Source organism: Spermophilus citellus (assembly GCF_964194105.1).
Source record: "Spermophilus citellus genome assembly, chromosome: 2".
NCBI lineage: Eukaryota > Metazoa > Chordata > Mammalia > Rodentia > Sciuridae > Spermophilus > Spermophilus citellus.
In genome coordinates, this window is record NC_138183.1 from 24,279,971 (window position 1) to 24,307,842 (window position 27,872).

At 48.3% G+C, this 27,872-nt stretch overlaps 1 protein-coding gene across 4 annotated transcripts in view; it reads left to right on the forward strand.

The window, feature by feature from the left end:
• The first annotated feature begins 1,356 nt into the window (after nt 1-1,356).
• Nucleotides 1,357-27,872, forward strand: part of PTPN3 (protein tyrosine phosphatase non-receptor type 3) — a 79,978-nt gene continuing 53,462 nt past the window's right edge. For 3 of the 4 annotated variants that reach the window (XM_081278698.1, XM_081278699.1, XM_081278700.1), the window contains exons 1-8: nt 1,357-1,509; nt 7,475-7,582; nt 7,657-7,699; nt 10,111-10,189; nt 15,010-15,054; nt 18,449-18,501; nt 23,607-23,727; nt 24,837-24,924. In XM_081278698.1, coding sequence (XP_081134824.1) covers nt 1,372-1,509; nt 7,475-7,582; nt 7,657-7,699; nt 10,111-10,189; nt 15,010-15,054; nt 18,449-18,501; nt 23,607-23,727; nt 24,837-24,924 — 675 coding nt within the window. In that variant the 5' untranslated portion in view covers nt 1,357-1,371. Of the gene's footprint in view, nt 1,510-7,474; nt 7,583-7,656; nt 7,700-10,110; nt 10,190-15,009; nt 15,055-18,448; nt 18,502-23,606; nt 23,728-24,463; nt 24,720-24,836; nt 24,925-27,872 lie in introns of those variants that run through there. The other variant, XM_081278701.1, reaches the window with a different exon arrangement.

The following is a 27,872-nucleotide window of genomic DNA, read 5'->3' on the forward strand; positions in this document are numbered from 1 at the left end:
GGTTGGTTTTGCCTGTTTAACTTTATGTAAGTGTAGTGACACGTGACCTGTTGCAGCCATCTTCTGTTATCCAAGGTAACATTCGAGAAATTCTTTTCTCGTCGTCGATGGCAGCGGTAGTTCATGTCTGTCGCTCGCTTTGTGGTAGTACCCGGTATGACCACCAGACCGCAGTTGGTGGGTTTTATGGTAGATAGCCATTTAGGTCTTTTTCAGTGGACGAGAGGCATTTTTCAGTGTGGGACTGCTATGGAGATTCTTGCATGTATCTTTTTGTGAATAAATGTACATTTTTCTGTTGGGAACGGACCAGGTCTGGGATTGTCTTGTCACAGAATGTGCATATGTTCAGTGTGGTAGATATTGCCCAGCAGTTTCTTGAAGCAGTTGCTCTGATGTATGTGCGTGAGCGACACCCCCCACCCCTCCACAGCCTCCTAGGAGGTCATGTGACCTGCGGGCTCTGGGCAGGTGTGTGGAACTATGGCTTTGTGGTTTCATTTTGCATTTCTTTCACAAATCATGTGGTTGAAAGCCTGATTATGTTTTCTTCCCATTTTCTAGTTTTTTTTTTCCCCCTTACTGAGTTGTAGAACACTTCATGCAGTCTTTATAAATCTGTATGTTGCAGTTATCTTCTCCTCTGGGTTGTCTTTTTGGTCTTCTAAGTGTGGCCTTTTAATAAGCAGAAGTCTTTCATTTTAATACGATCCAAATTATCAGTAAACCTGTTCATGTTTTAAATCATATTTAGGGCACACTTACTTCTGTAAAACCTGAGTGTAGACTACACAAAAACGTAAGATGGCAAAGCCTAAATAAGAAATCTAAAGCCTGGGAAGTTAGAAGAAATTAGAAGAAGAAATAGACCTGTGAGATAATAAGAGAGACAAATAAGCCATGTAATTCTACAAGCAGGTTATAATTGAGCAGTCCATTTTGCTTGATCAATGCAAGTGGAAACCTGGTTTGTGTACACTTTTCTTTACCTGTGAGTTTCTCAGATAAGATTGTATCAAAAAAACAAAAAAAGAAGTTTGAAAACCACCAAAGAGAATAGAAACATTACCTGTGAAATGATACCTCAACAATGTGAACTGTAAGAGAATCACCCACGTCAGCGTAGACCAAAGTGTACACTTCTGAGGCGAGCTTCAGAAAATCACATTTGTCTTCCTCCCAGAAAGACTCTCGAGAGAGTTGAACAATAAAATTCTCCAAGTCGGCATAAAGAAAAAAGAGGAAGAAAAAAAAAAATAAGCCAACAGTTGTGAAGGGCCTGGGAAGGCTCAGGTGTTCACAGGTAGCTGGTAATTTGCACATGAACTCACTGACGGTGTGTTTCACCTTACAGGTTACTCAACGATAGTTATGACCTCCCGGTTACGCGCGTTGGGTGGAAGAATTAATAACATACGCACCTCCGAGTTACCCAAAGAGAAAGCTCGATCGGAAGTCGTCTGCAGCATACGCTTTTTAGATGGCTTGGTCCAGACCTTTAAGGTTAACGTAAGTTCTCCACCTCTGCTTTCAATGCGTTAGTGCTCCAAGGAAACGGTTCTCATCTCTCAACTTACAAAATGAAGAAAAAGATGATTTTAAGATGAAAGTTGAGATGTCAGGTCTGGTCTCTTGAGACTGGACTGGAAATACTCCTGGAGCCGTATCCCGTGCCTCGCTGTTGCCCTCTCCTTTGTGACGTGACCCTTAGGGGTCTTGGCTGCTGCTGCTCCCGCGAAGTCCCCGCCGACCTCCTGAAGCAGAGCTGGTTCTGAACAGTGGTGCCCTGCGGGTGCCTCCTGGGATCCCCTGTCGCGCTGCAGTTTTAAAACATGGTTATCAGCATTAGATTACGTGTCACCTACTAAACTGTGGGCTCCCGGAGGACAGGGAGGGTGTCCTGGCTGGCACCTGGCTGGGTACACAGCAGGTGATGGTTAAATGTGTGAATGGGCAGCAGGAGTCCTGGGGATCCTGGCTTTTCCCACTTAGCCCTTGGCAGAGCCAGGGTTGGGAACAGGCCTCCAGGCCAGCAGCTGTCAAATGTGGTGACCGTAGCAGCCCCTGCTGGCCATCCACTCTGGTCATTGCCTCCGGTGACCTTTGCCTCTCTCCCATCTTCTGGCCAGTCCTAAAGGGGTCAACCCCCACCTGGAACCTACCAGAAGGCCTAGTATGTGAGGGAAGGTGTGAAACAGAGACACACAGGAGAACAGTCTGGAGAGCCAGAGCCCCTGCAGCTCCCACCCACCCACAAGCTTGCCTCCTGGTGACCCCAGGGGCCGGGACCTTGGTGCAGGGAAGAGGAGAGGAGCCTGACAGCATCATGGGTGCTCTGTCTTCTCCCAGACTGGGAAAGGACCACCACCAGGAGCTGGGCCCTGGGCATCTAACCAGGAGAGGACGAGACTCGGGTCATGAGCATTTGGTCTCTTGACCACAGAATGGAGGTGGTCAGTGGAGACTGATGTCCTCCGGGCTCTAGCTGCTTCCTCAGCTCCCAGACCTCCAGCTCTTCCCTAGGGTCCAGGAACCATTCCTTTGAGAGTGGGAAATATTTTTGTAGCAAGAAAGGAAAAATCCAGCGGGGGACTTCAGTTGTCTAGTTAGTTGTCTCCAAAGTCTGATTAGGGGGTTCACATAAACACCTGCGACCTGGTGGTGGTGGTTTTGTTTTGGTGCTGGGGATCCAACCCAGGGCCTCATGTGGGCTGGGCAAGCCTCTGCCGCCCCCCTGGGAGGGGTTTGTGAATCTCCTCACGCAATCGCCTCATAGGCTGATGCTTTAGGCCCTTTTGGCAGGGTCTGGCACATTTCCTCCAGAAAGCGGCTACTTTGGTTCTTATGTAGAGTTTCCTTTTCAGTAATACGAAGCCCTGAGAAGGTCACGGGTCTTGTGTCTGGATGCTGCGAGGTGACTGTGTGATATGTGTCTGACTTCCTTGTTAAAATCTGTTTGTGTTGGGGGTATTCCCCTTCCATATGGCTTCTTCCTGATCCCACGGTGAATGTTTGCTAGTAGGTTACTCATTTATCCATTCAGCAGGTGTTTACTGAGCACTAACTATGGGCCAGCCTTTGTTCTGGTTACTGAGAAAATCATAGTGAGCAAACTAGAGCACAATCACTGCCTCTTGAGGTTTACAGCCCAGTGGGAGGAGACGGGTGGGACTGCCAGTTTCCAGACATGATGGGGGGCCTCACTGGTAAGATGAATGTGATTGTCTCCAGGAAGAAGGAATAGCAGTGCAAAGGCCCTGAGGCTCCTGAGGCCCATGTAGTGAGATTGTGGAACAGTATAGACGCCAGTGTGTCTAGAGTGGGATAAGCAGAGAGTAGCAGGAGGTAAGGTCAGAGGGAGAACTGGGGTGAGAATGCAGTGGAGGCTCATGGAGAGCCTCTCCATCCCTCTGGGAGCACCAGCTTTCACACTGTGTAGCTTTGGACAGAGACTTGACATGATCTGGCTCAGGTGTCACTTGTGAGGCCATGTGGGCAGTAGCCAGGGAAGGAAAGGGCTGAGGGACTGTGGACAGTCTCGGGAGAGAGGCTGATGAGGGGGCAGAGTGAGCTTGTGGAGATAGGTGGCTGAGCGGAATCCACGTCTGGAAACACTTTGAAGATGGAGCCAATAGGATTTGCTGAGAGCCGGGATCTGGGGTGTGAAAGACTGAGAGAGGCCTCAAGGTGACGCCAAGGGTTTTGGCCTGAACAGCCTGGCAGCACAGAGTTGGAGTTTAGAGAGATGGGAAGGCTGCGGGAAGGGCAGGTTTGGGGTTGGAAATGACCAGTTCGGTTGTGGACATGTGAAGTTTGAGGGGCCAATTATTCGTCTCCATAGAAACCCGTCAGGCTGGGGTTATAAATGCGGATCTCACCAAGGTGGAGGCAGTGGGTCAAACCATGAAGCTGGGTGAGACCACCTGAGAAGTGAGTGGGAAGAAGACAGGGCTGAGGCCTGAGGTTTAAAGGGGGTAGAGGTGGCAGAGGAGGCTGAGGGGGACCATCTGGGGAGGCAGGAGAGACGTCTGAGGAACTCGGGTATAAATGCATTGTCGGAAGGAGACCAGCCCTGTGACGAGCAGGCAAGGCCAGGGCCTGCCTGGGGCACTGGCCGTGGGTCTCAGAAGGGGCCCAGAAGTTCTCCGTGGTCACATCATTGTTCTCCTGCTGCCACCACCTGGAGCTTGCCGTGGCCTGGTCCAGAGCTGATGTGGCAGAGCCCAAGGGCCTGGCTGCGGATCAGAATGTCCCTCGCATTGTGTGGGAGGCCGACATAGCATGTGACCAGGTTTGCTTCCTCTCCTGATCCGTGTGGCCCTGTCTGTCACCCCATGATCTGGTTGCTTAAGTAACCGAAAACGGTAGCCCTGATCTTGAGGATAGAGAAAACGCAAATGTGTCTTCATGCATGGGCCTGCCTTCCCGAGGCCCCGTGGGTGGAGCTACGCTCGCCTGTTCCTTTGTGATATTACCCCTTGCCCTGTTTAGGATAGAATGTTCCATGGAAATGCCCTTTGTGTGTCCCCTTCTCCTGCTCTGCCCTTGGGTGTGGCCTTCCTAAATGTCATTCAACCTGCTGACAGCAGACATCATGAAGCTAGACTCAGCCCCCTGAAACCTGACCCCCTGCCTCATTTGAATGGCTTCTCCTCAATAAAAGGGGTCAGCACATGGGCTCGCTCTCTTTCTGCGGACCCTTAAGGTCAGAGGAGCCATCACAGAGCCCCCAAAGAAAAAGGTATTTCTGTCTCTCGTACGGTTATTTCATGCAGCCCAGTTCCCCTGGAGTGACCCTGAGTGTTTAGTTGCGTGGAACACGGCAGGTGGCGTCCCTGGGTGGGCAGGTGTGTTCCTGCCCGTGGGATGGCCGCGCAGTCTCTCCCGACTCTAGCCTGGACCCCTGTGCTAGGAGCGTCCTCGGGGAAGCTGGCTGGATGTGAGCCATTCCCACCCCAGCCAGGAGCCCGGGGGGCCGCTGGCAGTGAGCCAGGGCAGAAGAGGTGACCTCTTGTGTGGTGAGGACAGGCCGGTCCTTATTAGAAATGTGTCTTTAATTCTATTTCAATTTCTTTCGAGAGTTGGGTGAATCATACGTAATTGATCCCTGTGTGCTGGAATCATGCACTGGAGGTGTGGTGCGGGGAGCACTTGAGCCCTGGTGTCAGTGAGACCCGAGTCGGGGTGATGGTGCAGGGCGCGGAGCCCCTCGGTGCCTCTGCTGCTCCCTGGTGAAGGGGCTGCTGATGGCTGTTTTGCAAAATTACCACAAATATTGGAGGTCAGATGTGAAAAGTGCACGTGGTATTATATCTGCTGCTTGTAGACTTCCAGTAAGTCACAGCTGTTAGCAATACGTAGTAAATGTAATATGAAGTCATATTTAAGTAATGAATAGCAAGGGGAGCAGATAGCTCTTTGATGCACTGACTTTTTAAGTCTCGTCCCAAATGTGGGACGCCTATTAAAACTTAAACTGAATAACAAGTATACCACTTAGGGTGACTTTTGAAATAAATACCATGTTTTTATTTATTTTTTCAATTTTTTCCTTTTCTACAAGGCATAAAACCCAGGGTTTTACATGTGCTAGGCAAGTGACCCACCACTGAGCGGCATCCCTAGCACTGTTTTATATTTTATTTTGTGGCAGGGTCTTACTTAATTGCCCAGGCTGACCTTGAACTTGTGATCCCCCTACCTCAGCCTCCCAAGTAACTGGGATTACTGTAACTGGTGTGTGCCATTGTGCCCAGCTGATACTGCTTTTAGAGTTCTGTTCCTCTGAGAAAAGTAATAGGTGAATGACAACAGTGTTTGAAAAAATGTCTCTACCTATTTTTTTTAATTGATTTTATTTATTTAAAGAGAGAGAGAGAGAGACAGAGAGAGAATTTATTAACATTTATTTTTTAGTTCTCGGCGGTGCACAACATTTTTGTATGTGGTGCTGAGGATCGAACCCGGGCCGCACGCATGCCAGGCGAGCGCGCTACCGCTCGAGCCACATCCCCAGCCCCTCTACCTATTTGTATATATTTCATGTACATATGAAAGGGCATTGAAGCCCTCGATAATGATTTTCAACCTACTTTAATGAGCCTGTGTCAGTTTTGTGGAAATATCCTCACAGTTGTAAACTCGGGGATTGGATTAGGGTTAGGAGAGCCCCCTACAGCTTGGAGGGCGAGTGTCTCAGGACTTGGGATGTGGGGCCTGATCCTTCTTCCCGCACCCATCCAGATTCTCTTGGGGTGGGCGAAGCCCTGGTTGGACGAGGGGGCAGGACGGGCCAGAGGTGTGTTGGGAGATGTTGTATCTTGAGTTCCCCTTGCTGAACAGATCCTGTGAGGCTGCAGGAAGGGCCTGACTGTTATGGAATTCTCCTGGTCCCGGTCACCGCGACCTATTTCCAAGTCCATTATCTGATGTCAGGCACTCAAAAGAAGAGCTGCTCCTGCCGTGTCTGTGCCCTGTCCATTTCTGACTCACGTTGTCCCCATATTAAATGTTTTGGTTCAAAAGATTCCTGAGAAACCTGCCTGTTAAAATAGAATTTGTGATTTCCTGAACATGCCCGGCTATTTTTGCAGCCACGCCCCACCCCACCTGCCCTTCTACCGTGCCTTTGCTGTGCCTGGCCACCCAGCCGTCAGCCTCAAGCGCCTGCACACCTAGAAGTGTGTGTCGTCCTCGGCCCTGTCATCCTTGCAAACCCAGATATCAGGGGTTGCTTCTGCTTGTCCCCAGGGGAGTTGACCATTTGTACCGTCCCTTGGGTTCAGCGTACTCAGCGGTACTTAATAATCCATGTTACTGGCTCTGTCCCGTGCTCACACGCGCCTTTCTGTAAACACCGTGTGGTGAAGCGGTGCTGTCCCACTGTGGAGTGAAGCGTGGCTGAACATCCTGCTGGCTCCTCAGCGAGGCAGATAATCCCACAGGGCAACACAGGCCAGCTCACTCTGAGGGTATTTCCAATGGCATTCAAGTATTTTTAGCAGCTGGTCAAGAGTTTTCCTCCCCTGGGCGCACACTCCTGGGTCCCTGCAGGGGCAGGAGCCACTGGCGTCCCAAGGAGCCAGCAGAAGCTGACCCTAGATGTGTGTTCTTGGCGGGTGATGCTTGGTCAGGTCACGGTGAGGTTGCTGTGGTCATAGTGTGTGGGTTTTCTGGTTCAGACCCCACCCCCCGAAGCCTCAGCTGGGGGGAAGGAGAGCTCAGAAAGCCAGCTCATACCGTCTCACGTGGAATTTACCTAGTATGGTCTCAGCCCTCCTCCCGAATGCGCTGTGCAGCCTTGTCACTTGGAATTTGAGATCACTTTTGTTACTGTGGGAAGTGCACGTGTGTCAAGTCTCTGGCTGTATCTGCTCCCTTCAGTGGGCAGTGGAGAGGCTGTCACCACCAGTTCTTAACTTGCTTTCAAATTTTTCCCATTCTATTTTTATTTATTTATTTATTTTCCCCCTAGAAACAAGACACTGGCCAGTCGCTGCTGGACATGGCATACACCCACCTGGGCGTGACTGAAAAGGAGTATTTTGGCTTGCAGCATGGCGGTGACTCGGTGGACTCCCCCGTAAGTGCCAGCCTGTAACATGTGCTGAGCTCCTGCCCAGGTTGGTTTTATAGCTTGTGTTTTCTTACCAACAGAGATGGCTTGAGTCAAGCAAACCCATCAGGAAGCAGTTGAAAGGTTGGTGTGATCTTTTCTTTTCAGTCCAACATTTGGTGTGTGGGGACATGTTTCTTCCAGTCAGCAGGATGCCTATCACATCTGCTACCTAGATGCCAGGGGACTCGGGAGACAGGGGTGAGCTGCCTGCTCCCCATCCAACTTCTGAGTTAGCAGATGTGCTCGCAGATCAGCCTCAGGGTGCTCAGCTAGCTGTGGGCAAGGAGGGGACAGACCAGAGTAGGTATCTCAGGGGAAGAAGGAAGGCCTTTCTCAGCCCAGGGTGAGAGCCGGGTGGGAAAGACAGACACATACCAACTCTTTTATGTTCCACCATCACGGTTGCAGTTCCTGGAAGCTGAGCCCTGGGTAGATAGTGTCTCAGACGAAAAAGATCAGTCCTTTCACAATATGGTGTTCCCACCACGAATGGCTCCCCGTGCTGTAGGTCAGCTCCCAGGTAGCTCCCAGCCACGCCTCACCCACACTGCCTTGATCTGTTCTTAGCCTGGTTTTCCACCATACTGTCATTTTCCCATCAGGGCCCCTCAGACCCCAGACAGACCTGGCCAGTGTGCAGTGCCTTCCCTCAATCTGTTCCCTCCCCCGAGAATGGATGCCCCTGTCCTAAGTCTAACTCCTGCTCTGTGTCAAGGCTTCCAGACCCCATCTCCTCCTACCAGAAGCCATGACCTCTGTCTTCCCTTCCTGTTGCACTGCCTGCTTTTCAGCTGCACACTCTTGCCCTCGTCTCATGGTCTTGTGCCCTTGGCTTCCTCTCAGAACCATGGTTTCTTGAGGGTTGGATCCTTGCTGCATTCCTTCCTGCATTGCTCCTGGTGCCTGACAGACAGGAGGTGGCCAGTGAGTGGCTGCGGGGTATCGGGCAGGTTAACAAGTGTACATACACATAACGCCCTCTCTGCCTGCTCCAGGCCCCAGGTGGGAAGAGCAGACAGAAGTAGTCGTGGCTCTGACCCTAAGGCTGCCCTCTCCTGGAGCCACCTCAGAGTTCTTCCCTCCTGTGATCGTGACCTTAGTGTTCAGGAGCACCCAAGGGAGCCAGGCCACTGTTTGAATTCATGGGAATGAGCACACACGAGGCAGGACACAGGCTGTCATTGGTTTTCTCACTAACTCATTCTTGAGCAAGCAGACTGCGGTAAGGCACTGTGCTAAGTGGTGGAAATCCAGCCCAAAGCGGATTTGGACCCCACCCCCAAGTATCTCACAGCCATGTGTGGAAAGAGACAAGAGGAGAAAGAGTTCTGTGATGTACTAAGCTAGGAGGCCTTGGGTGTGCAGAGGAGGACGAGAAAGTCAAAGCGACCAGGCCCAAGACAACAAAAGTGCCCAGCTGCAGGATGGGGACCAGGAGGGGTGGAAGAGCGTCCCAGGGCAGGGGAGGACTTTGCTGTCCCCTGACTGCTCATGGTCAGCCTGTGCACAGCTGCAGCACTACCCACTGGCTCCCAGGCACATGCGCAGAGGTGCACTCAGGGGCACATCTACCATCAAGGATGAACCAAGGATGAAGGAGGCGAGCCACGGACCGGCGAGGGGAGCAGGCTCGGGAAGGACTTGACTTCAGAGCAAACAGCGCTGAGCACAGAGACGGGACCGGAGCAGAGCATGTTCACCAAGTGCAGAGGGAAGGCGAAGTTGACAAGATGTTGGGATCTTAGCAACACCGTCTTATCTTCTGTTGCCATGTCGATCAGAAGCAATGGACTAATTTTATCCACACAAGTGAACTGACTGGTGTTGATGCACAGTCGTATTTGAGTATGTGCTTTGTGTCATACTCACTACATATTAATCATTTTAATCCATGTTGCATTGAAAGCATGAAATGTTTTCCAGTATAAAAATGACTTTGAAATGTAGAATAGCAGTCACAAAACTCAGTGCTCCAATTCTGGGTTTCTCACTAGCTGTGTGACCTAAGGCAAGTCACATTTCTAAGCCGGTTGGCTTATCTGTAAAGTGGGGTCATCTATCAGTAGCAGCTTAGCCTACTCACAGTCATAACGGTGTTTACATTCTGGAATGTACATGAAAATGTTTCATCGCTGTATTAATGTAAGCTAGTACTTTGTGAATTGATTTAAAGATTTTAAGAATTCCTGGTAGAGATAATGGAGTGCATTGTGTGAACACAGCCTAAGTTAAACGGGATTGATGTTAGCACTGCCACAGCCTCTGCTGCGTCAGTGTTCAGCCTCTGTGTTGTATGAAGGCTTCATGTTTTGTAGACTTGGGAGTTTTCTGAAACAGTTAATTTATGCACTCCTTATTGGAAATTAGTCCTCTTATAATGGAAAAACTATGGTTGAGCTTAAAACTGTGTGAGTTTATGAGAAGAGTAATAACTTGTATGCATTGACTTTTTTAAAAGGGGGAATCTAATGTGTTTTTGAAAAATGTTGTAGGTGGTTTCCCCTGTACCCTGCATTTTCGAGTAAGATTTTTTATACCTGATCCCAATACACTGCAGCAAGAACAAACCAGGTAATAACATTTTCTTAAAGTTTTCTACTTAGTGTATAGAATGTATTCTTCATTTTATGGTAACGGTCAGATGACTTCATTTGGGTATAATTGCACCATCAATTATGATTGCAATTAGAGTTTGGGGTACATATATTGAAATTTTGATTGGTGAATTAGTTTTCCACTGTGGGCCTCTTCCTCTCACCTGCTTTGGTGCCATTTCCAGCACACTGCTTCCCCTCCTCCCTCTCCCTTCTCCCTCCCCCTCTGTGGCCTCTCATCAGTGGACAATGGAAAGCCTGTCCACTGATGCATGCTGGGTTTCGGAGACAAATGTGTAGAACAATTGTCCTCAGGTCACATAGCACAATATCTCTGAAGAACAGGAATCTAGGCCCTGGAGGATGACAAGACACTGCTGTAATCAGATGTTTTGATCAGGTCCCAGTTTGCAGGGGCTGGGAGGGGAACAGGCTAGATTCAGCCTGTCTGTCACTGAACCAGCAGGTGCAGGAAGCTTGGGAACCAGATAAGGAAGGAGGCCATGGTGGGAGCTGTTTACCCCCCAGGGCTCGAGTCTGTGCTGGCTCTGGTGGTGCTGGCAGGTGGGATTTCTGGGTGGGAACAGGGCATTTAGAATGGGGGTGGGCAGCGCTGGAAAGCTGCTGCTGTCAGAGCATGGGCTGTGCCAACACTCCACCCCACCCTGCTCCATGGCAGCATCAGCCCCTTTATTACCCATCCATTTACTGTCCTTAGGGAGAAAAACTGCTTCAGGAGGAAAAGGCTCACGGTGGCCATGAGACCATCCCACCGAGGTGGCACTGGCTGAGGGCAGTCTCATTTTCCCTTTCTTCATTTCCTTTTAACATTTTATTTTTTAGTTGTAGATGGACACAATACCTTTATTTAATTTATTTATTATTTTTTATGTGGTGCTGAGGATCGAACCCCGTGCCTCATATATGCTAGGCGAGCGCTCTACCGCTGAGCCACAACCCCAGCCCCATTTTCTTTTTAATGGCGATCACACAATCACATTTTAGCTTTTCATGTGTTTACTGGATAAGTGTCAGTCTATTACTCTCTTGCCTCTTTGTGTACCCCTTCCCTCCACAGTAGCAGACACTGGGAATTCGGTTCTTTGCTGTTCTGTTAAATTTTAAGCCTGTGTACAGGGCGGGGTTCAGCGTGACTCCCTGGGTCGTGGCGAGGAAGTGTACCCTGCTTGGGGTCCTCCTTCCACAGCTCTCACCCTGGCCAACCTGCTGAGGCAGAGCCACTCGGCTCATAAGATGATGAACACAACACTGGTGACACAGTCTATGAGAAGTGTTCCACATGACCCTACCAAGGCCGCCCCAGACCAATCCTAAACAACAGATTTTGTGTGAGGGATACTTTACAATGAGATGAAGAGTTGGGTCTAAGGACATGTACCTATAGTTCCAGCCAATGGGAGGCTGAAGCAGGAGGATCACTTGGGTTTAGGAATAACAGACCAGCTGGGGCAATAGAGTGAGGTCCCAGCTTAAAAAAAAAAAAAAAAAAAAAATGACACGAATAATCGTGTGTGTGTACATATGTGGGGGGGCTACATATTATTTACACTGTGTGTCATAGGTGTGTGATTACGTTTATGTCTACACGTAGGTATGCATAATCCCATTGTGTACATTTCCTGTGTTGAGTGTTGTAATGCAGTACACACACATACGAATTGCTGAAGTGAAAGTTCTACAAAACTAATTCAAAGGGCTGGGGATATAGCTCAGTTGGTAGAGTGTTTGCCTCCCATGCACAAGGCCCTGGGTTTAATCCCCAGCACCACACAAACACACACATACACACACACACACACACAAATTCAAAATACATTTGACCCACTAAATTGGGTTTACCATGAGCTGATGGGCTCTGGTCCCAGGTGTGGACAGTTCTGCCCAAACTGGTGATTCTCACTATCTCCTTGTCTTCTCCCTGTGGTGCTGGGGCCCCAGATTTGTGGCACCTGCTGGCATGGTAGAATTCACCAGTGACAGAAGCGGAGGGCAGGATTTCCAGGGCTGGCTGACCCAGGAGTACCTCTCCAGGACCCTCGTGGTCGTTGGCTGTTCACCTGTGACCCTGTGGGAAAGAAGCTTGCTACTCTCCTGGGTCTGAGAGGCTACCTGCTGAGCACTCCCATCTTTGGAGGGGCAGATGTTTGGGTGGAGAGAAGGCTCAGGGAGAAGTGAAGCTGCTGTCAGCTCCCCCGGGAGGAGTTGTAGGAAGAGGGAAGTTGGATGTGCTGGTCAGGAGTTACGGCCCGGCCCGGTGCGGTGCGAGTGGGGGCTCCAGAGAGGCAGACTTGAGCGCCAGATGAGCAATAGGTTAACACTTGTCCTTCCCCAAGTCCCAGGTAAGAATTAGTTTGTCCCTGTCTCTTAAAGTTCTCCAGTTCACATCTGACGGCCCACTCACCACCACCGAGAGGTGAGAGTTCCCTGCTGTGTGCAGCAGACCATAGCTACTACTTCCTGGGGCACGGGGCACCAGGTTTCTCAGTGTGGCAGAAGACATGGCAGCCGCCATCCCTGTGGCTCCTCTAGAGCTGGTGGGCAGCTGAGACTGAAGAGTTGTCTTATGCTGGGTCAGGATTCCACCATTAATTCACACGCTTTTTAAAAATTGACATGAAAGGTTCGACCTGTTTCCGGGTATATAGTATCTTATCGGGCTTGAGCTTTGAAGCTTATCCAAAATTGAGGGCCCTTTTGAGAAAATTTGGTTCCCAAGAGTCAGAGGAGTATGGAGATAGTATTTGTTGGATTTGTTTCTTTTTAAGGAGAAATTCAGTGCTTTTTTTCAGAAGTTGAGGTCATGGATGGGATTTGCTTCAATGGGGGTCATACATTTCCAGATTTAGGCAGGCTGAGTTTATCTTGTAAACAACTTTCCTTTATTCTTACTGCTAAACCAATGTCTTTTTTATTATGAGCCTCCACAACTGCTGTTTCTGATAAATTTGGATCGTTCTAAACAACTTCACTTACTGTCAATCTCTAAAATGTAAGCTCCTTTTCACGATCCCCATGGAATCACCTAAGTTTGGGTTGCAGCTCCTGATTTTAGTTTCTTCACGTATGATGTTATAGGGTCGACTCAGAAACTTCGCTCAGCCTATGATGAAGTGGCACCCGGTGTATGGCGACCTCATGGTCGTGTTCTTATTTCTATCCCTAGGAAAGCACAGTGACCTGCTGGGCTCTTCAGCACAAGCCCAGCTTGACCCGTGGACTGTCTATAACTCTCTCCGCTCCCTTTTTTTTTCTCTCAGGAGCCCTGTAGGAGGAGAGAACACTTAATTCTGGTTGAATGTCAGCTTGGATAAACATAGAAACAGACTAGAAAGGACTGATCCTGTTCTCCTAGGTGGGAAAGAGAGGGAGTCCGGTATTGCAGAGGCATGATCGGCATGTACCCAGTGCCGACTCTGAATGCCAGGTGCTCCACCCATTATGGGTAGTGATGATAGTTATAATCAAAGTAGTAACATCAGTTAGGACATAGACCCTAAGCCTGTCTGTCTTTAAACACATAACAGATTTGTTGTGTACCGAGATTTTTCTCATGAGTTTCTAGATAAAAATAAGTCCTGACATGCCCTATCTGAGCTTCAGTTTCCCTGTCTGTAGTAATGGTACAGGTGATGGTACCTACGGAGGGCACCATGAGGAGGCTGAAACGGGGTGGGGGAGGGGGGGGAGGTTAGAGTCCCCGGCACACAGCTCAGAACTGTGAGGCTACGAGGCTGTGATACCGTTTGAAGCATTCACATCTCAAAAAGCCAGTCCCTTGACCTTTTATCAAACCCAAGGAATATGAGAGTGAGTGGTTAACTTTGCCAGAATGCCCTTTGTCCTGCCCTCAGCCCTTCTGCCCTGTCTATATTAGATTTCAAGGTTTCCCTTTTGTCGTCTTGGCCAGAACCTGGAATGTCTATCCCATTTGAATCTGGGTTTTAAAAAAGAGTGGGAGCTGGCAGCCAAGAGTCACATGTGTGGCGCATCCCTAAATATAAGTGTCTCCAGGGTACTGCCTGGCCTGCCCGGCACTGCTCTGGACCTCCCTGCTTCCATCTGTGACAGTGGCACAGACTCATGGGCTGAGGGGCTTGTGACAACTTGTCAGCAAAAACAGATTCAGGCTTTTGAGGTTGAGTCTACTGGTGGCTCACAGAGGAGCGCAGGGGCAGCGTGGAGGTGCTGGCACCTTCTCCTTTACCCATGTTTATGCTTCTGCTCCAGCACCCACAGTTCCCGGGACACAGGAAAAGGCCCAGCTGGGCGTTTGCACCTGAGCCAAGGCAGTGTCTTCATAAACTCTCCTCCTCTTAGCAGCTTCATGCAGAGGGAACGTGGGTGTGCGAATGCTGGCTCGGTGTTGGGAACAGTGGCCCCGTCAGCGTGCGGGGGCTGCTTGTGGAGAACGCTGTGGGTCCCAGGGCCTGGTTGGGAAGTACCAGGCTGAGGGAGGGGGCACTTCCTGCAGCAGTACCAGTGGTAACAGCCAGTCACTGGTGGGTTGCTTATACATCCCTGCTCGACCTTCCCTGGGGTGGCCCCCACCATCCATACATAGGCACCAACGTGAGCAGTCCTTACCACGGGGGCAGCTTTACGATATGCAGAGTAGCTCCTGATGTCCTAGACCTGCTACCAGTTCAAATATGCCAAAATGTATTTTCATGTATTTTGTTTTTCAAATCTAGGTCTTGTTCTTGATGCATCAAAAAAAAATTTGTTTTTTGTTCCTTTTAGTTTGAGTATGAATTAATGGAAATCCTTGTTTTGTAGGCATCTGTATTTCTTACAACTGAAGATGGATGTTTGTGAAGGAAGGTAACGAGCATTTTGCATTTTCCTTTTCCTGTCGGACTAGCCAAATTCATGGTTTTAATCTAATGAGTGTGTATTTCTGACAACAATATTAAATCTCGACAATGACTGGACTTTGAAAACAGCATCCTGTGTGACATCAGGCTCTGGACATCTGTTTTCAACTCAGTCTTGGCTTAGAGAGGCTAAAGATTGATAAGCTTCATTTTATGCTATTTCCGCTTTATTTCAAAGGTGCAGTTATCTTTCTGGTAAAGACCTGAGAAATCTTAATGGGAGGGAGAGACCCAGAATATAAAATGGGCTTCATTCAGGAAGGCAGATCAGGACCAATTTAGGTCCTCTTCCAGCCCCTGGTATCTTGGATGATTCATTTTCTCACTGGGAAGGCTTTTGCTTAAAAGACATGAGCATCTGCCTGTGATTCAGCACTTCTTGTGTATCCAGACCATCTAAATGACTGGCAGCTCTCCGAGACAAGCCCAGAAAAGGGGGATGGAATTCCAAGCAAGTGGTCCCGGAGCCGCTGCTTCCAATTCCTTAGTATTTTCTTGACTCATAAAAGAAACTGCAGCAGGTAAATTAGTAGAAACACCCCTTCTCTCCACCTGTTAGCTTATTCCTGCAGAGAAGGGTCATCAGAGGCCACCAGCATGCTGTACCACAAGGCAGCTGGCAGTCTGGTTGGGGGAACAAGTCAGGAGCCCATGAAGCAATTAGGACCTGCTTTGGCAGTGGAGACCACAGTTGTCATGGCGTTGAGGAGCTCCTTCTACTGGTGCCGGCTGGAAAAGTCTTTGTGGATTGCTGGGGTGAGCCAGAGTTGGGAGAGTAGAGAAGTGAGGGGTCAGATTTCCTTGGGCAGCAAGAAGCATCACCCCCCCCCCACACACACACACACACACACATAGTCCGAGCTAGAAACCACCCATCAGCAGCATGCGGGAGAACAGAGAGGACTCTTCATGTCAAACATGGGCATGCATCTTGCATCCACCAGGCAGAGGAGAGCAGTCGAAGGTTTTTAAAAGCAGGAGGAATGTGGCAAGAACCACACCTACAACCATCATGTCAGTGCACACAAGGGAAGACTGGAGGAAGCCAGGGTTCGGTCTAGATGGAGGAGAGTGGACATTCCCCGGGGGAAGCTTTACAGACCTGCCAGCCAGAGGTCTGGGGGCTGGCGGGGAGACTGGAGGGCCAGGAGGACAGGTAGAAACAGGAGCCTCCTGGGGAGAGGACAGCCAGACCTGTGGACTGTGTATGGGTCACAGAATGCACAACCCTGGTGACATGGCCGGTTTTTTTCCTCGAGGTAGGAGCACATCCCCTTGCCAGCACAAACTGTGGCCTTGGGGCACCTGCTTGGTCACTCCAGTGGTGGGGATCTCACCCTTCTGAGAGGCAGAACATTTTAAGATAACTCCTCTCCTGGGGCCCAGGCTTCCTCTACGGCCACAGAGACCTGTTCTGCCCTCTCTTCTGCACATTTTGTTTTCCCAGATACTTTGCTGGTACCTGTTAGGAGGCAGGTCCTGAACTATGCAGTTAGATAAGGCCAGGGCTGCCTCCTCTGCGGCTGTCACTCACAGGTGCTGGGCAGTGCTTGTCCTCCTCTTGCCTTCTCCCAGCAAAACATCCCTTGGTCTTCCTGGGTGGATCAGTAGGTGTCTGTTGAGGAGCACATCTGGCTTAGATCCCTGGCTTTCCTCATCAGGAGGCCCTCACCCCTCTCCAAGGAGAGCTTCTCTGCTGTCATACCTGCTTCTCAGGTGTGAGTCAGGCTATTTGGCCAGGATGTTTGATAGGCTTGGCAATTGGCATTTCTTGGGACCTCAGATCCCCTGATGGGGTCTGAACTGTGAGCTGGCAGTACTGCAGGCTTCAGCTCCTTCCTGCCTAGTGGGGTGATCAGTCCACGCTCTTCACCCACTCCCCTGGACCTGACGGAAAGAAATATACCTAGGAACAAGCAGAGGCTGAGAGCAGTGCTCTTGGTGTTCTTTAGTGTATGTCTTGGACACCACTTTTTGGAAACGTTTTTCCTTGTGACTTTGTAAAATTGTTGCTTCCACCCAGACTGAATCTCCTGAGCTTCCTCCTCAGGTGTCCCCCAGGTCCCATTCACCTGCTCTTCCTCTAGCAAGGACACTGGCTGGATGGCAGCAAGGCCCTTCTTGGGAGGAGAGTGAATACGCACTGCCTGCTCTCCCTCCACCTTTTGCATCTCCAGGTGACTGACTGGACAGTGAGCGTCCCTGGGACGTGCACGTGGACATGGACTTGGAGAGACACTCACAAGTGCCAGCAGGAAGCCAGAGTTACTTGAGGGGAGGTGGAGGCCTCTCTGCTAGGGAATGCTGCCTTTGTACGCAGCCTTGGGATCAGCACACGGTGCAATGGATGGAAGGGGGACCCCTGGAGGGCCCAGCAGATCAGTCAGAGGGCGGGATGTTTCACGTCTTGGGAACTTAATAAGCTACCATGGAAACTGCATGTTTTCTCCGCTTCCCACTGCGTTGCTGGGAAAATGCTTTTAAAATCTCAGTGCCTCTCAGTGTTGCTGTTGGGGATGCCTCCCTTTATCAGATCCCTTCCACCTTGCACTTTCCCAGCCCGTGCTCCCATCCAGCTGTGCTCCAGGGAGACAGATCATGGAGCCAAAGGTGAATGGAGGAAAGGAGCAGTCAGGACTCCAAATGTGACTGACGGGTGGAGTCACTGGTGAAAGTAGGGCATTTGGGAGGACAAGTGAATTCTGAAGAAAATGAGAACAAGTCCAGCCCAAGCCTGGATTTCTAGGAGATGGTAGAAGACAGGCAGATGAATCGTGGAACCTTATAGATCTTCAGGAGGGCAAATACATACAGGAACCTTAAGTCATTACAGCCAATTAATTAGGGAATTGCAAGTGTTAAAATGCAAAATGCTTTTTCACTTTTCCCTTCTAAGAGGATGTGAGAAAGGGGATACTCAAGAATCATAGTCTCTAGAACCCAAGAATCCAGTCGGAGAGCCCTACCAAAACTGTCGCATCTTTACTAGAAAGATTTGAAGGTTGCCCAGTGATGTAAGAGTTTACGTTCCTCCCCGTTCCTCTCAGACATGAATCTGACCAGCCAACCTGCTGGCCAGTGTCAGAACTCTGTCTAGCTTCCTGGTATCTGTAGTATTTGTTATTTTAAACACAAAAAGTTCTTTTTATTTAAAAAAAAAAAAAACTAAAATCCTTAGTGTGTTACAATCAATCTCAAAGAGTGATTAAATGTATCATAAAGTTGTCTCTGTTGTGAGTCATGCTGTCCTCTGTGGTTAATACAAGAAAAGAAAGACCTATGAGCATTTTGGGCCCTGCCCCGGACCATGTGATCTGGCTAAGACGTTTTTCTTCTGACAGGTTGACCTGCCCTCTGAACTCCGCTGTGGTTCTTGCATCCTATGCAGTACAATGTAAGTCACCAAGGGAGTGTGGCATGGAGGGACAGATTGCTCTGAGCAGTATGTGGAGAAAGCCACCTCTGTGACCAAGTCCCTCTTCCCCAGGGACAGTATAGATCTGGCTGTCCAGATAGTCCCACTCGAACCCTGATTTTGATGCTCCCCCAGCTTGGGGATGTTGGATGAAGGGAAGTGGCACCAGGGGAGGACGTGGATGAGCTCTGGCATGGTGTCTTCTCCAAAGGGAGCCATAAAGCAGCAGACAGCTACCACACATGGCATTTTCCAGAGGCTTTGCCCAGGTATTTGGATTTGATATCCATACAAACCCCAGTGGAGCAATATTTATACTGGTCATCTCTTATAAACATGGAAACTGAGACCCAGCTAGGTCAAGGAATTTGCTGGAAGTCACTCCTGCAGCATGCTTGGTGCCTGTCTGAAACACTGCTGAGAGCTTATGAATTTATTTTTAGAGTTTCATTATAACTAATGAAATAGGTTCATAACTAATAGGTTATGAACTGGTCTATAGAAGTGCTGTCCATTAGAAGTACAATTTAAAAGCCGTACATGTGGTTCTGAGTTTTCCAGTAAAATGAAACAGGACAGATTACTTTTTAATGTTTTAAATTAACCCAGCATATTCAAGCTATTATTTTAATATGTAATCAATATAAAAATTATTAATGAGATATTTTACATTTTTTTTCCTACTGTCTTTGAAAACCAGTCTGGAACTTATGCTTTCATCTCCGATTGGGCTACCCACACGTGGCTAGTGGCTGCCATATTGGATAGAAAGTCCAAATGGAATTGTCTATCAGGGCTGGTTTAAGCTGTAGTAGAAACCCACTTGTTCAATTAGCACAACTTTATTGAGCAGGTACTCCATGTCAGGTCCTGTGATAGAGGCTGGGTTTGCACAGTGAAAAAGAGTACATAGTCAGATGGATGACAAAATATCACTTTATAGTTAGCTGTGTGATTCCAGTACAGTACACAGGCATGTTGCTGTGTAGAGTTATAGGGTAGATAGCTCAAGACTTAAGAAATCTCCTCTACCTTTGCCATAAGTCCCAAACCATCTTGGCCTCTTACCCCCTCAATTGACTGCATGTTAGGCAATTAAGGGAGGAAGATGGTCAGGTCTCAAGAGTAAGCACTGGCCAAATTATTCACTCTAAAGGCTCAGAAGAAGCAAAATAGCAAAAGAAGGTTACCAGGGGCTGTTGAGGTAGCCCCAGTTCTGCCTCCTCCCCTAGCAGCAAAGTACTGAAATAAGAGAGGTGAAGGTGAAGAGCAAGGTAGCTGGGCCTGCAGCTCACCTGCCCACATACATGGAACCAGGAAGTGGGGGAAGACGACATCAGGGTCAACTTCATGCCTTTAAGCAAACAGCAAGCCTACTTGCTAGTAAGACAAGACCCAGCACTGGTCTCCATCTCACCGTGTCTCCTCCTGCCTAAGTGGACTCTCAGAGCTTGCCCAGGGAGTCCTGGGTGGATTTGAAAGTTTCCCTCTCCCTGCAGTACAACTGGAACAGACCTGGCGTGTGGTAGCCATATAGCAGGTGGCGCAGCCATCAGTCAATGTGCACTCCTGTGGGTCTCTAGGTTTTGCAGACCCACCTCTGCTGGGTGGATCAGCTGAGGAAACCAACCTTGTCCACATCAGAGTGAGTTGGGTGTTCATAGCTGGAGCTCCAGGCTTGAGAGACGGGGATATCAGAAAGGAGACAGTCACCCCACTTAAATCCTGCATGCTCCATTTGCTGCTTACATGGTATTACCTCTCTGAACCTTGGATCTCTCGCCCGTTAAATGGAGATGACAGTAATTCGCAGTATGGCTGCAATATTATTTGGTTCAAATTTAGTAACACATGCAAAGGTGGTCTAGCTAAACATTCTTTATGGTTTGATCATCACTGACTGAGTCAGAACATGGACTGAAGCCAGATTACCTGTGTCTTGGCTCTTCCACTTACCCTGTGTGACCTTGAGATTGCCAGGCCACAGCTTCTTCACCTGTCAAATGGGGACATGGGAACATCTACTTCACAGGGCGTGAAGATAAAATGAATGAGCACGTATGTACATAAAGCTCTTAGATCAGTGCCTACAATCTGGCTGAGTGTCAGCTCTTACTGTATTTTCCCGACTGCCCAGAAGAAAGCTATTCTGAAAAATTGCCTATTACAAGCTTTAAATGTAGAGTAAAATTTAAGAACTACATTTAAAGCATCCTGTTCCAACCTTCCATAGTCAGCGCCCCCCACTCCCCACAAAATATTGATAAAATGAGGGCTAAAGAAAATGATTAGACCTAAAAAAAATGCATATAGGTTTCAGTGGAAATATTAATACTGCCATGCTAATAAAATCATGAGTTGTCAGGCAAGCACTTTTAAGAATAAGCTCTTTATATTCCTCTACCTTCAGTAAATAAATACATATATTTGCATACTTCTGTGCATACCTGTCTAGAAGATTAATTCTTAGATACGAAGTTACCAGATCAAAAAGTTATGTCTTCATTTTATCTGATAGGTTTTGCTGACTTATCCCAAGATGGATAACTTATAAGTCCTACCAGTGATTAGATAACCAAAAGCACTTTTTTTTTTTTTAAGTAAAATGATCTGTAGGTTAAGTACCCCAAAAGACATGATGATAGAAGATAGCTAGTAACCTGTCAAGGGTTTATGAGGCACAAAGAATGAAGCTTTTAGAAATTCTTATTTATTCCATAATATTCTCAGACCTCCTGCCACATGCAAACTCTGTGCCAGCCTCAGGAAGGAGAAAGCTCGCTGCTTTCCCCGAGGACTTTCTACCCCGTTAGTGAGGCAGGTGAGGACCTGGTGATGTTTGCTGTAGAATGAGCTCAGGTGATACTCCCCGTCCTGCTTAGGAGAGAGGGAGGGAGTCCAGAAAAGCATCCCAGGAATGAGCCCATAAAGAGCCTCTGGGAGCAAGTGGGAGTTGAAATAATAGCAGGTAAAGGACTTGCCCAGCATAACCGCTTGATAGCTGGAAACACAGCACCTTGGGAACCTGGGCTGGACCCTGTCTTTGCTACATAAAGTATGCCTGCATATTTTTGCTCAGCCAAAACAAAAAACATGAAACTTGAAAGTCAAGGTATTTTGCACAGAAGCATTTATTTCCTTCTTGTTCTGCTACAATTAACTTTTGCACGTGTTGCTTTCCTACAAATAGGAAAACTTTACTCAGGAGTTTGGGGCAGGTAGTGGAAGTAGGCAGATAAGAGGAGGAACTCTGGTCAGGTCTAGGCTCCCAATTAATAATGGTCAAGGAGTAGTGGCAGTAGCAGGTCCCTTTTTTCAGTCTCAGTTTCTTTACCTGTTTAATGGGGATAAAAGCATTGCCCAGTTCTGGGTTCTCAGGAATCAAGTGGGATGACGTCATTGAAGTCTGGTGGAAATCACCCAGTGTTCTCAAATGTTTATGTGGCTGTTTAACTTTGTCTCCCCCTAGTGGTTAACCCAGAGCTTTGTACAAAGTAGCTGCTTAAGAGTTGAAGGGAAAACAGGGAGGTTCCTTGGTCACGTTTAAGTTCAGAAGGTCTTTCAGTGACTTGACCCAGGAGAGAACCTTGCAGTTCATGTTTGCACGGTGGCACTGGGATTGGTTGGGACTGTTAGATAATGTGATGGATAACCAAGTCATTCAGGAGGATCTCCATGAACTCATGAAACCAACAGAGGAAAACTAAATAGGATTCTGCTTTCAAGCCCAGGAAAGACATTTGTAGCATTAGTTGGTCTTTGGGGGATATCATCAAATGGCCAGCAGCAGCCTGCTGACCTGACAGGAAGGCAGGTAAAGTGTTAGGGCACTAACAGAGGGCCTCCAGTCCCCAGTTCTGGCCTTGACCCTGTGGACAAGTGGCCCTATGATAGGAGTAGATCCATTTTCCTCTCTGAACTTCAGTTTCTTCCCCTTAACATGAAGGGTTTGGATGAGGAGATGCTAATGCTTTTCTCCCTGGTACTCTGTGTCCAGGCATCTCAGTGGTTCCTGTAAACATACTAGTCACACTCAAGAAAATAAAGCATGAGGTCAGTTATTCTTCAGAGCTCGAGGTTGGCTTCTGTTTTTTTGTTGTTGTTGGTGGTGGTGTTCTTGCGGTGCTGGGCCTCCCCATGTGCTAGGCTAGTGCCCTATCATTCTCCTGCTTTTATGGAAATAGAAAACTGTCTTGGAGAAGGGAACTGGATGTCCTCAGGTCCTGACCCTGGTCCTTTTCCCTGATCTCTTCAGCAGGAGGCCACATAGTGGACTGAGTCCTTGGGGCAGCCATGTGTATTTGTACCAGTTGGGCCCAGAACAACCCTCAAGAGTACCTTGCCTTATAGATAGCACTTCATGTCTGCAGACAGTAGGACAGGGCTTCAGGGAGAAGCGTCATCTGGGACAGGGGTTAGTCTGGAAATCCTTCCATAAAGCCCCTCTTCCCTGTGTATCCCCCCACCTCCACTCTTAGAATGTGTCCTCCTCCCCTGGAATCCTGCCACCAGCCTTGCCTGGGCCCTGACTTTTAACCGCACCTGTACCTAGCCCTTACCTCCATGGCCTCTGAGCATATCCTGGGGGTTTACACAGGTCACAGGGCGTGAGTCAGGTCAGCAGGACCTCTCTTCTGCCCAAACCCATTTCTTAGAGCCAGCTGATCCAACGTTGCAATAGCCTTGGGCTGCGACAGTGCCCAGAGGCTGACATGAGGACGGCATCTCCCCTGGTGGCATCCCCTCTCTTTCCTTCCCCAGGGGTGGGAGGCAACCTTAGTGCTGAAACAGGGTGCAGGAGGCTCGGGGTCGGGATAGGATCTAGATTCCAGCACCTTCTTCTAGCTTTCTCCGTGTGTCCTCGGGGAATGAGAATTGGGTCGGTCTTGTGTGATGGTTTTGGCCCCCAGCAAGGGTTCAGATAAGCAGTGTGGAGTCTGAGAGGCTGCAGGTGGTGGGGGGAACTCATCAGAAGATGTTTCCAATTAATGTTTTCTCACGGCTCTGTAGCTGCTCATAAATGCAGACCGTATTGAAAAAGGCAAAACTAATTCCAGTTTCCCCCTCATTCTGTCTTTTAATAGCTCATTTCGGAGACTTTAATTCTTCCGTACATCATCCAGGTTACCTTGCTGACAGCCAGTTTATTCCAGATCAAAACGATGACTTTTTAACCAAGGTGGAGTCTCTGCACGAGCAGCACAGGTGAGGGGCTCGGTGGCCTACTTTGGGAGCTTGGGTCGGGTATTTTCAGACATCGCATCACCTTCTGGTTAATACAAACTCTCCTTCCTTTTGCTCATGGTTCTCTTTGAAGATGTCAGGGGTTTTTGAACCTCTGTGCTGTGATGGTAGCAGATACAGTGAGCATGACCAGCATTTCTTTGCAGTATAAAATCCAGCCGGCAGAGTAGGACACGGCTGGCTGCTGTGTTCCTTTTCAGGATGTCGTTGAAATTGACTTAATTCCTAAAGGAAACACCTGTTTTGAAATCTGAACGCCCCACAGATTGCCCCCACCAGGCAATCCTTTCGGCTGTACCATGTTGAATAAATCAGGCCTTTCCTTCAGGGATCCTTGAGTAGACACACAGGTGGCCAGAAGGGGCTAACAGGCTGGACATTCATGGGTTCAGCTCGTGAAAACTGCTTCCAGTCTCCTGTGACTGCTTAGGGCCAGCCTCCCCCAGGAGATATGCCCAGATCCAGCCTCTTCCTCCCTTTCCCCACTGGGCTAAGAGCTATGTGGCAGCAGTACAGTTCCTGTCAGGCAAGAGCCATGCTGGCCCAGGAGGCTAGCTCTCAGGGGACCGACCGCTCACTTCTTAGGAAGGCCATAAAAACAAAGGGCAAGCAACCAGTGTCCCTTCTAAGAAGGCGCTGCCAGTCGCTCTCCCAAAATTGCTCCCCTGGCAGAAGTCAGCATCCGAAAATAGCACAGGGCCAGCGTCATTTGAAGTTTGAGGCCACTGCTGAAAGAATAGACAAAGGCAGAAAGATGTCAAGATTACCTGGGAATTGAGTAACCCAGGAAGATCAGGGCAGGAACCATGAGAGGGGAGACCTGGAGCCTGTGGCTGGAGACCCAGAGCCCCCACCACCACTGCGTGAACAACGTCTAGATGAAGTCAAACTCAACCGACCGAAGGAAACCTGGTTCCTTAGAATTTAGGGTTAGGTGGTCTGAGAGTGGCCATGTAAGGCGTTTCCTAACCTCAGAGCAATGTTACCAAATCCTCTAGATTTTCTGAACCTTTAAAAGTTGGAGTTGACGTTCCCTGTTTGTCTGGTGAACTTGCACCTTTCTTCTGCAGTGGGCTGAAGCAGTCGGAAGCCGAGTCCTGCTACATCAACATAGCCCGGACCCTCGACTTCTATGGGGTGGAGCTGCACGGCGGCAGAGTACGTAGCCTCAGTGTGTTTTGGTTTAAAATATATATTTTTTTAATTTTTAAATTGTAGAAGTTTAGAAAATTCCTTGATGAAGCTGTTCCTTTCCCATTAAAACAGAAGTCCTTTTTAAAGATACTCAGAGGGCTATTAAGTCGTGCCAAGCTTTGCTGGTCATTTATCTTGCTTTGTTCATGGTTGCCATTATATGTGAAGACTTTTCCCTTTTGAGAGAGGTCAGGGGATAGAAACTTATAATTTTCTAAGACTGTATTATGGTTAAACAGGCAAAAAAAATGTGTATAAATCCATTTTTCAAGGTTTAATGAGTCAAGGTTTCTGCCACTTCACTCAGCCACTGCTCAAATTAGAGCTAGTTACAAACAGTTTTTTAAAAAAAATTGTGGAGGAGCCGGGCATGGTGGTGCAAACCTGTAATCCCAGCCACTCAGGGGGCTGAGGCAGGGAGATCTCAATTTCAAGGCTAGCCTCAGAAACTTGATGAGACCTTCTCTCACAATAAAAAGGGTTGGGGATGTAGCATGAGATCCTGGGTTTGATCAGTAAACCCCCCCCCCAAAAAAAAAAAAAAGTTATGGTGGTATGATTGTGAAGATCAGTAAATATTTAAGATTATTGTGATTTGTGAGACAATGTCTGTGGTGCCAGTGGATTATTTAATTTTTTCTCCCAATAATGCCACAAGCTAGGTATTACTGTCTCTGTTTTACAGATGGAGAAACTACTACTTGGGGACTACACAGAGGATATAAAAAGTAGCTCAGTACATGGCCCCAGCACTGTCTGATTCCCTCCCACCTTCACGGTGACATACTAGTGTTTTCTACCTGTCACCGGCCCATATCACACCCACAGGGAGTAAATGTTAGTTGAACTCCAACTATGTGCCAGTCTTTGTTCCACAGACCTTTACACCATCCGGTCTCATTTTAAGAATTGTAGTAACCTTGTCAAATTGGCATTCTAATCTTGCCCATTTTACAGATGGGAAAACAGGTTCATGGATGTTGAGTAACTATGTAATGCGTCTGCAGTTTATAGAAACACTTCCATTTCTGTGTTTGTTTCCCTTGGGTCCTGTAGAAGTCTGTGAGGTAGAAAAGGCATAACTTTGCCAACAAAGCAGGAAAAAGATATCAGATCTTACAAAATACCAACTCTGGGATTTAAACCTTAATGATTACTCTTATTTGCAGATAGTTCATCCTTGGCAGAATGTTTTGGAGACATTTATTCGGTAGCAAAACAGGATTTTGTGTCTGTCTGAGTTGATCTGTGTCTTCCCCACCTTCAAGCTGTCAGTGTAGTGACCCTCAAGGTTTCTAAGGCAGAGGCTTAGCTGCCCAGCCAAGGCCCACAAGGTATTAGAGGGGGTTGTGTCCCACCAAGCTGTGCTGGGTGAACTAAACCCCCCAGATGTCAATAGCTTGAGACCACAGAGTTGGCTTTTCAGGAGGAAGTCAGTACTGCGTGGGGTCCAGCCATCTCTCCAGGGCAGGCTAGGCTGCTCGAGGCTCTGCCTTCCTCCCATGTGGCTTCCTCGTCATCATAAGCCTGAGGGTCCCACAGCAGCTCTTCAGGGCTGCAGCAGAGGCACAGGGCATGTCTGCTCAGAGCACATTGCCAGCACTGGTCCCGTGGCCCTGCCTTCTGCCAGGGGAGCTGGGAAATGTGGTGTTGGCCGCGGGAACCTAATGGACAGCAGCCATCCATGATGCAGGGGTGAGGGACACACGGAGAGGCTATAAAACTGGGAGATTTGAGACCAGTCCTTGGCCTACTCAAACCATTCATCTCCTTATTCACTCAATTTTAATTTCATTTGCTAATTTGTTGTTTTCTCCAAATGGCAATCATAGCTGTCCTGTTTAAATGCGGCCCTGTTCTTCATCATGCTAATCTGGCTTGCTCTAAGCACATGATTTCAGTCGGGCTGCTATCAGGAGGAATACTCTCTGGCCTTTCTGCCACAGTAGAACCCTTCTCCCTGTCCAGTTTCTCTAACTTCCTTTGTTCATATTGCTGCTCATAGACAATATGTCCCTCAACCAAAGGGGATCAGCATTTGTCATGCTAACTATATGCCAAACCCCATTCTAGACGCCACACACCGAGCCCTGTTCTACATTCCTTCTCATATTCTCTGGTTTTAGCCTATCAAAATCCTTTGGGGTGGGTTCAGTAATCTGGTGTTCAAAAAGAAAAAAACAAAGCTCTTCTGAGTCCCAAACAACATGTCTGGCAAGTGGCAGACCAAAGGTACATGCCCAGCTGAAACCGACTCAGACTCCTTCTTTACAGCCTCAGGTATCTGATGGGGAACAGGAAGTACATGACCCAAGGGAAGGGGCCATCTGTATTTTTTTGGTTTTATTTGCTTATATTCAGGTGGATTTAAAACAGCTTAGAGAGTTTGTGCTTCCCTTCTCCAGGGTCTCCAAGGACTACAGCGTGACTGGCGCTCTGTAAATGTTCTTAGTAAATGTCAGTTGTACTGGACTCGTAAGCAACAGTTATTTCTTAATTGGATTTAGAATCAGTTTTACTCTTGTAATTTTCCCTCATCATATCAGAACAGGGAAAGCCTTTTTCCTAATGGGAGCTGAGATTGTACAAACCATGCAGAGAGAGGCCTCTTGGATTTTAATGTGGCTGTCAAATGCTGATTTGAAAATTTAGAACTGAATGTCTATTTAAGTGATTCTGGTGACTTTCTAAACTAGGTGACCAAGAGCTCTGTGTGTGTGTGTGTGTGTGTGTGCGCGCGCGCGCGCACGCGCACGCACTTTGGAAGAATTTGGTGCCAAGTACTTGGATCTCAAGTAGCTATTTAGTGGGGATTTTTGCCTGTTTTCAGTAGCATTTTCCCCTTTGGAGCTTATACATATTGCTATTTATAAAACTCTGGATGCTTTCAAGTTACTGGTGGGCATTAAGCA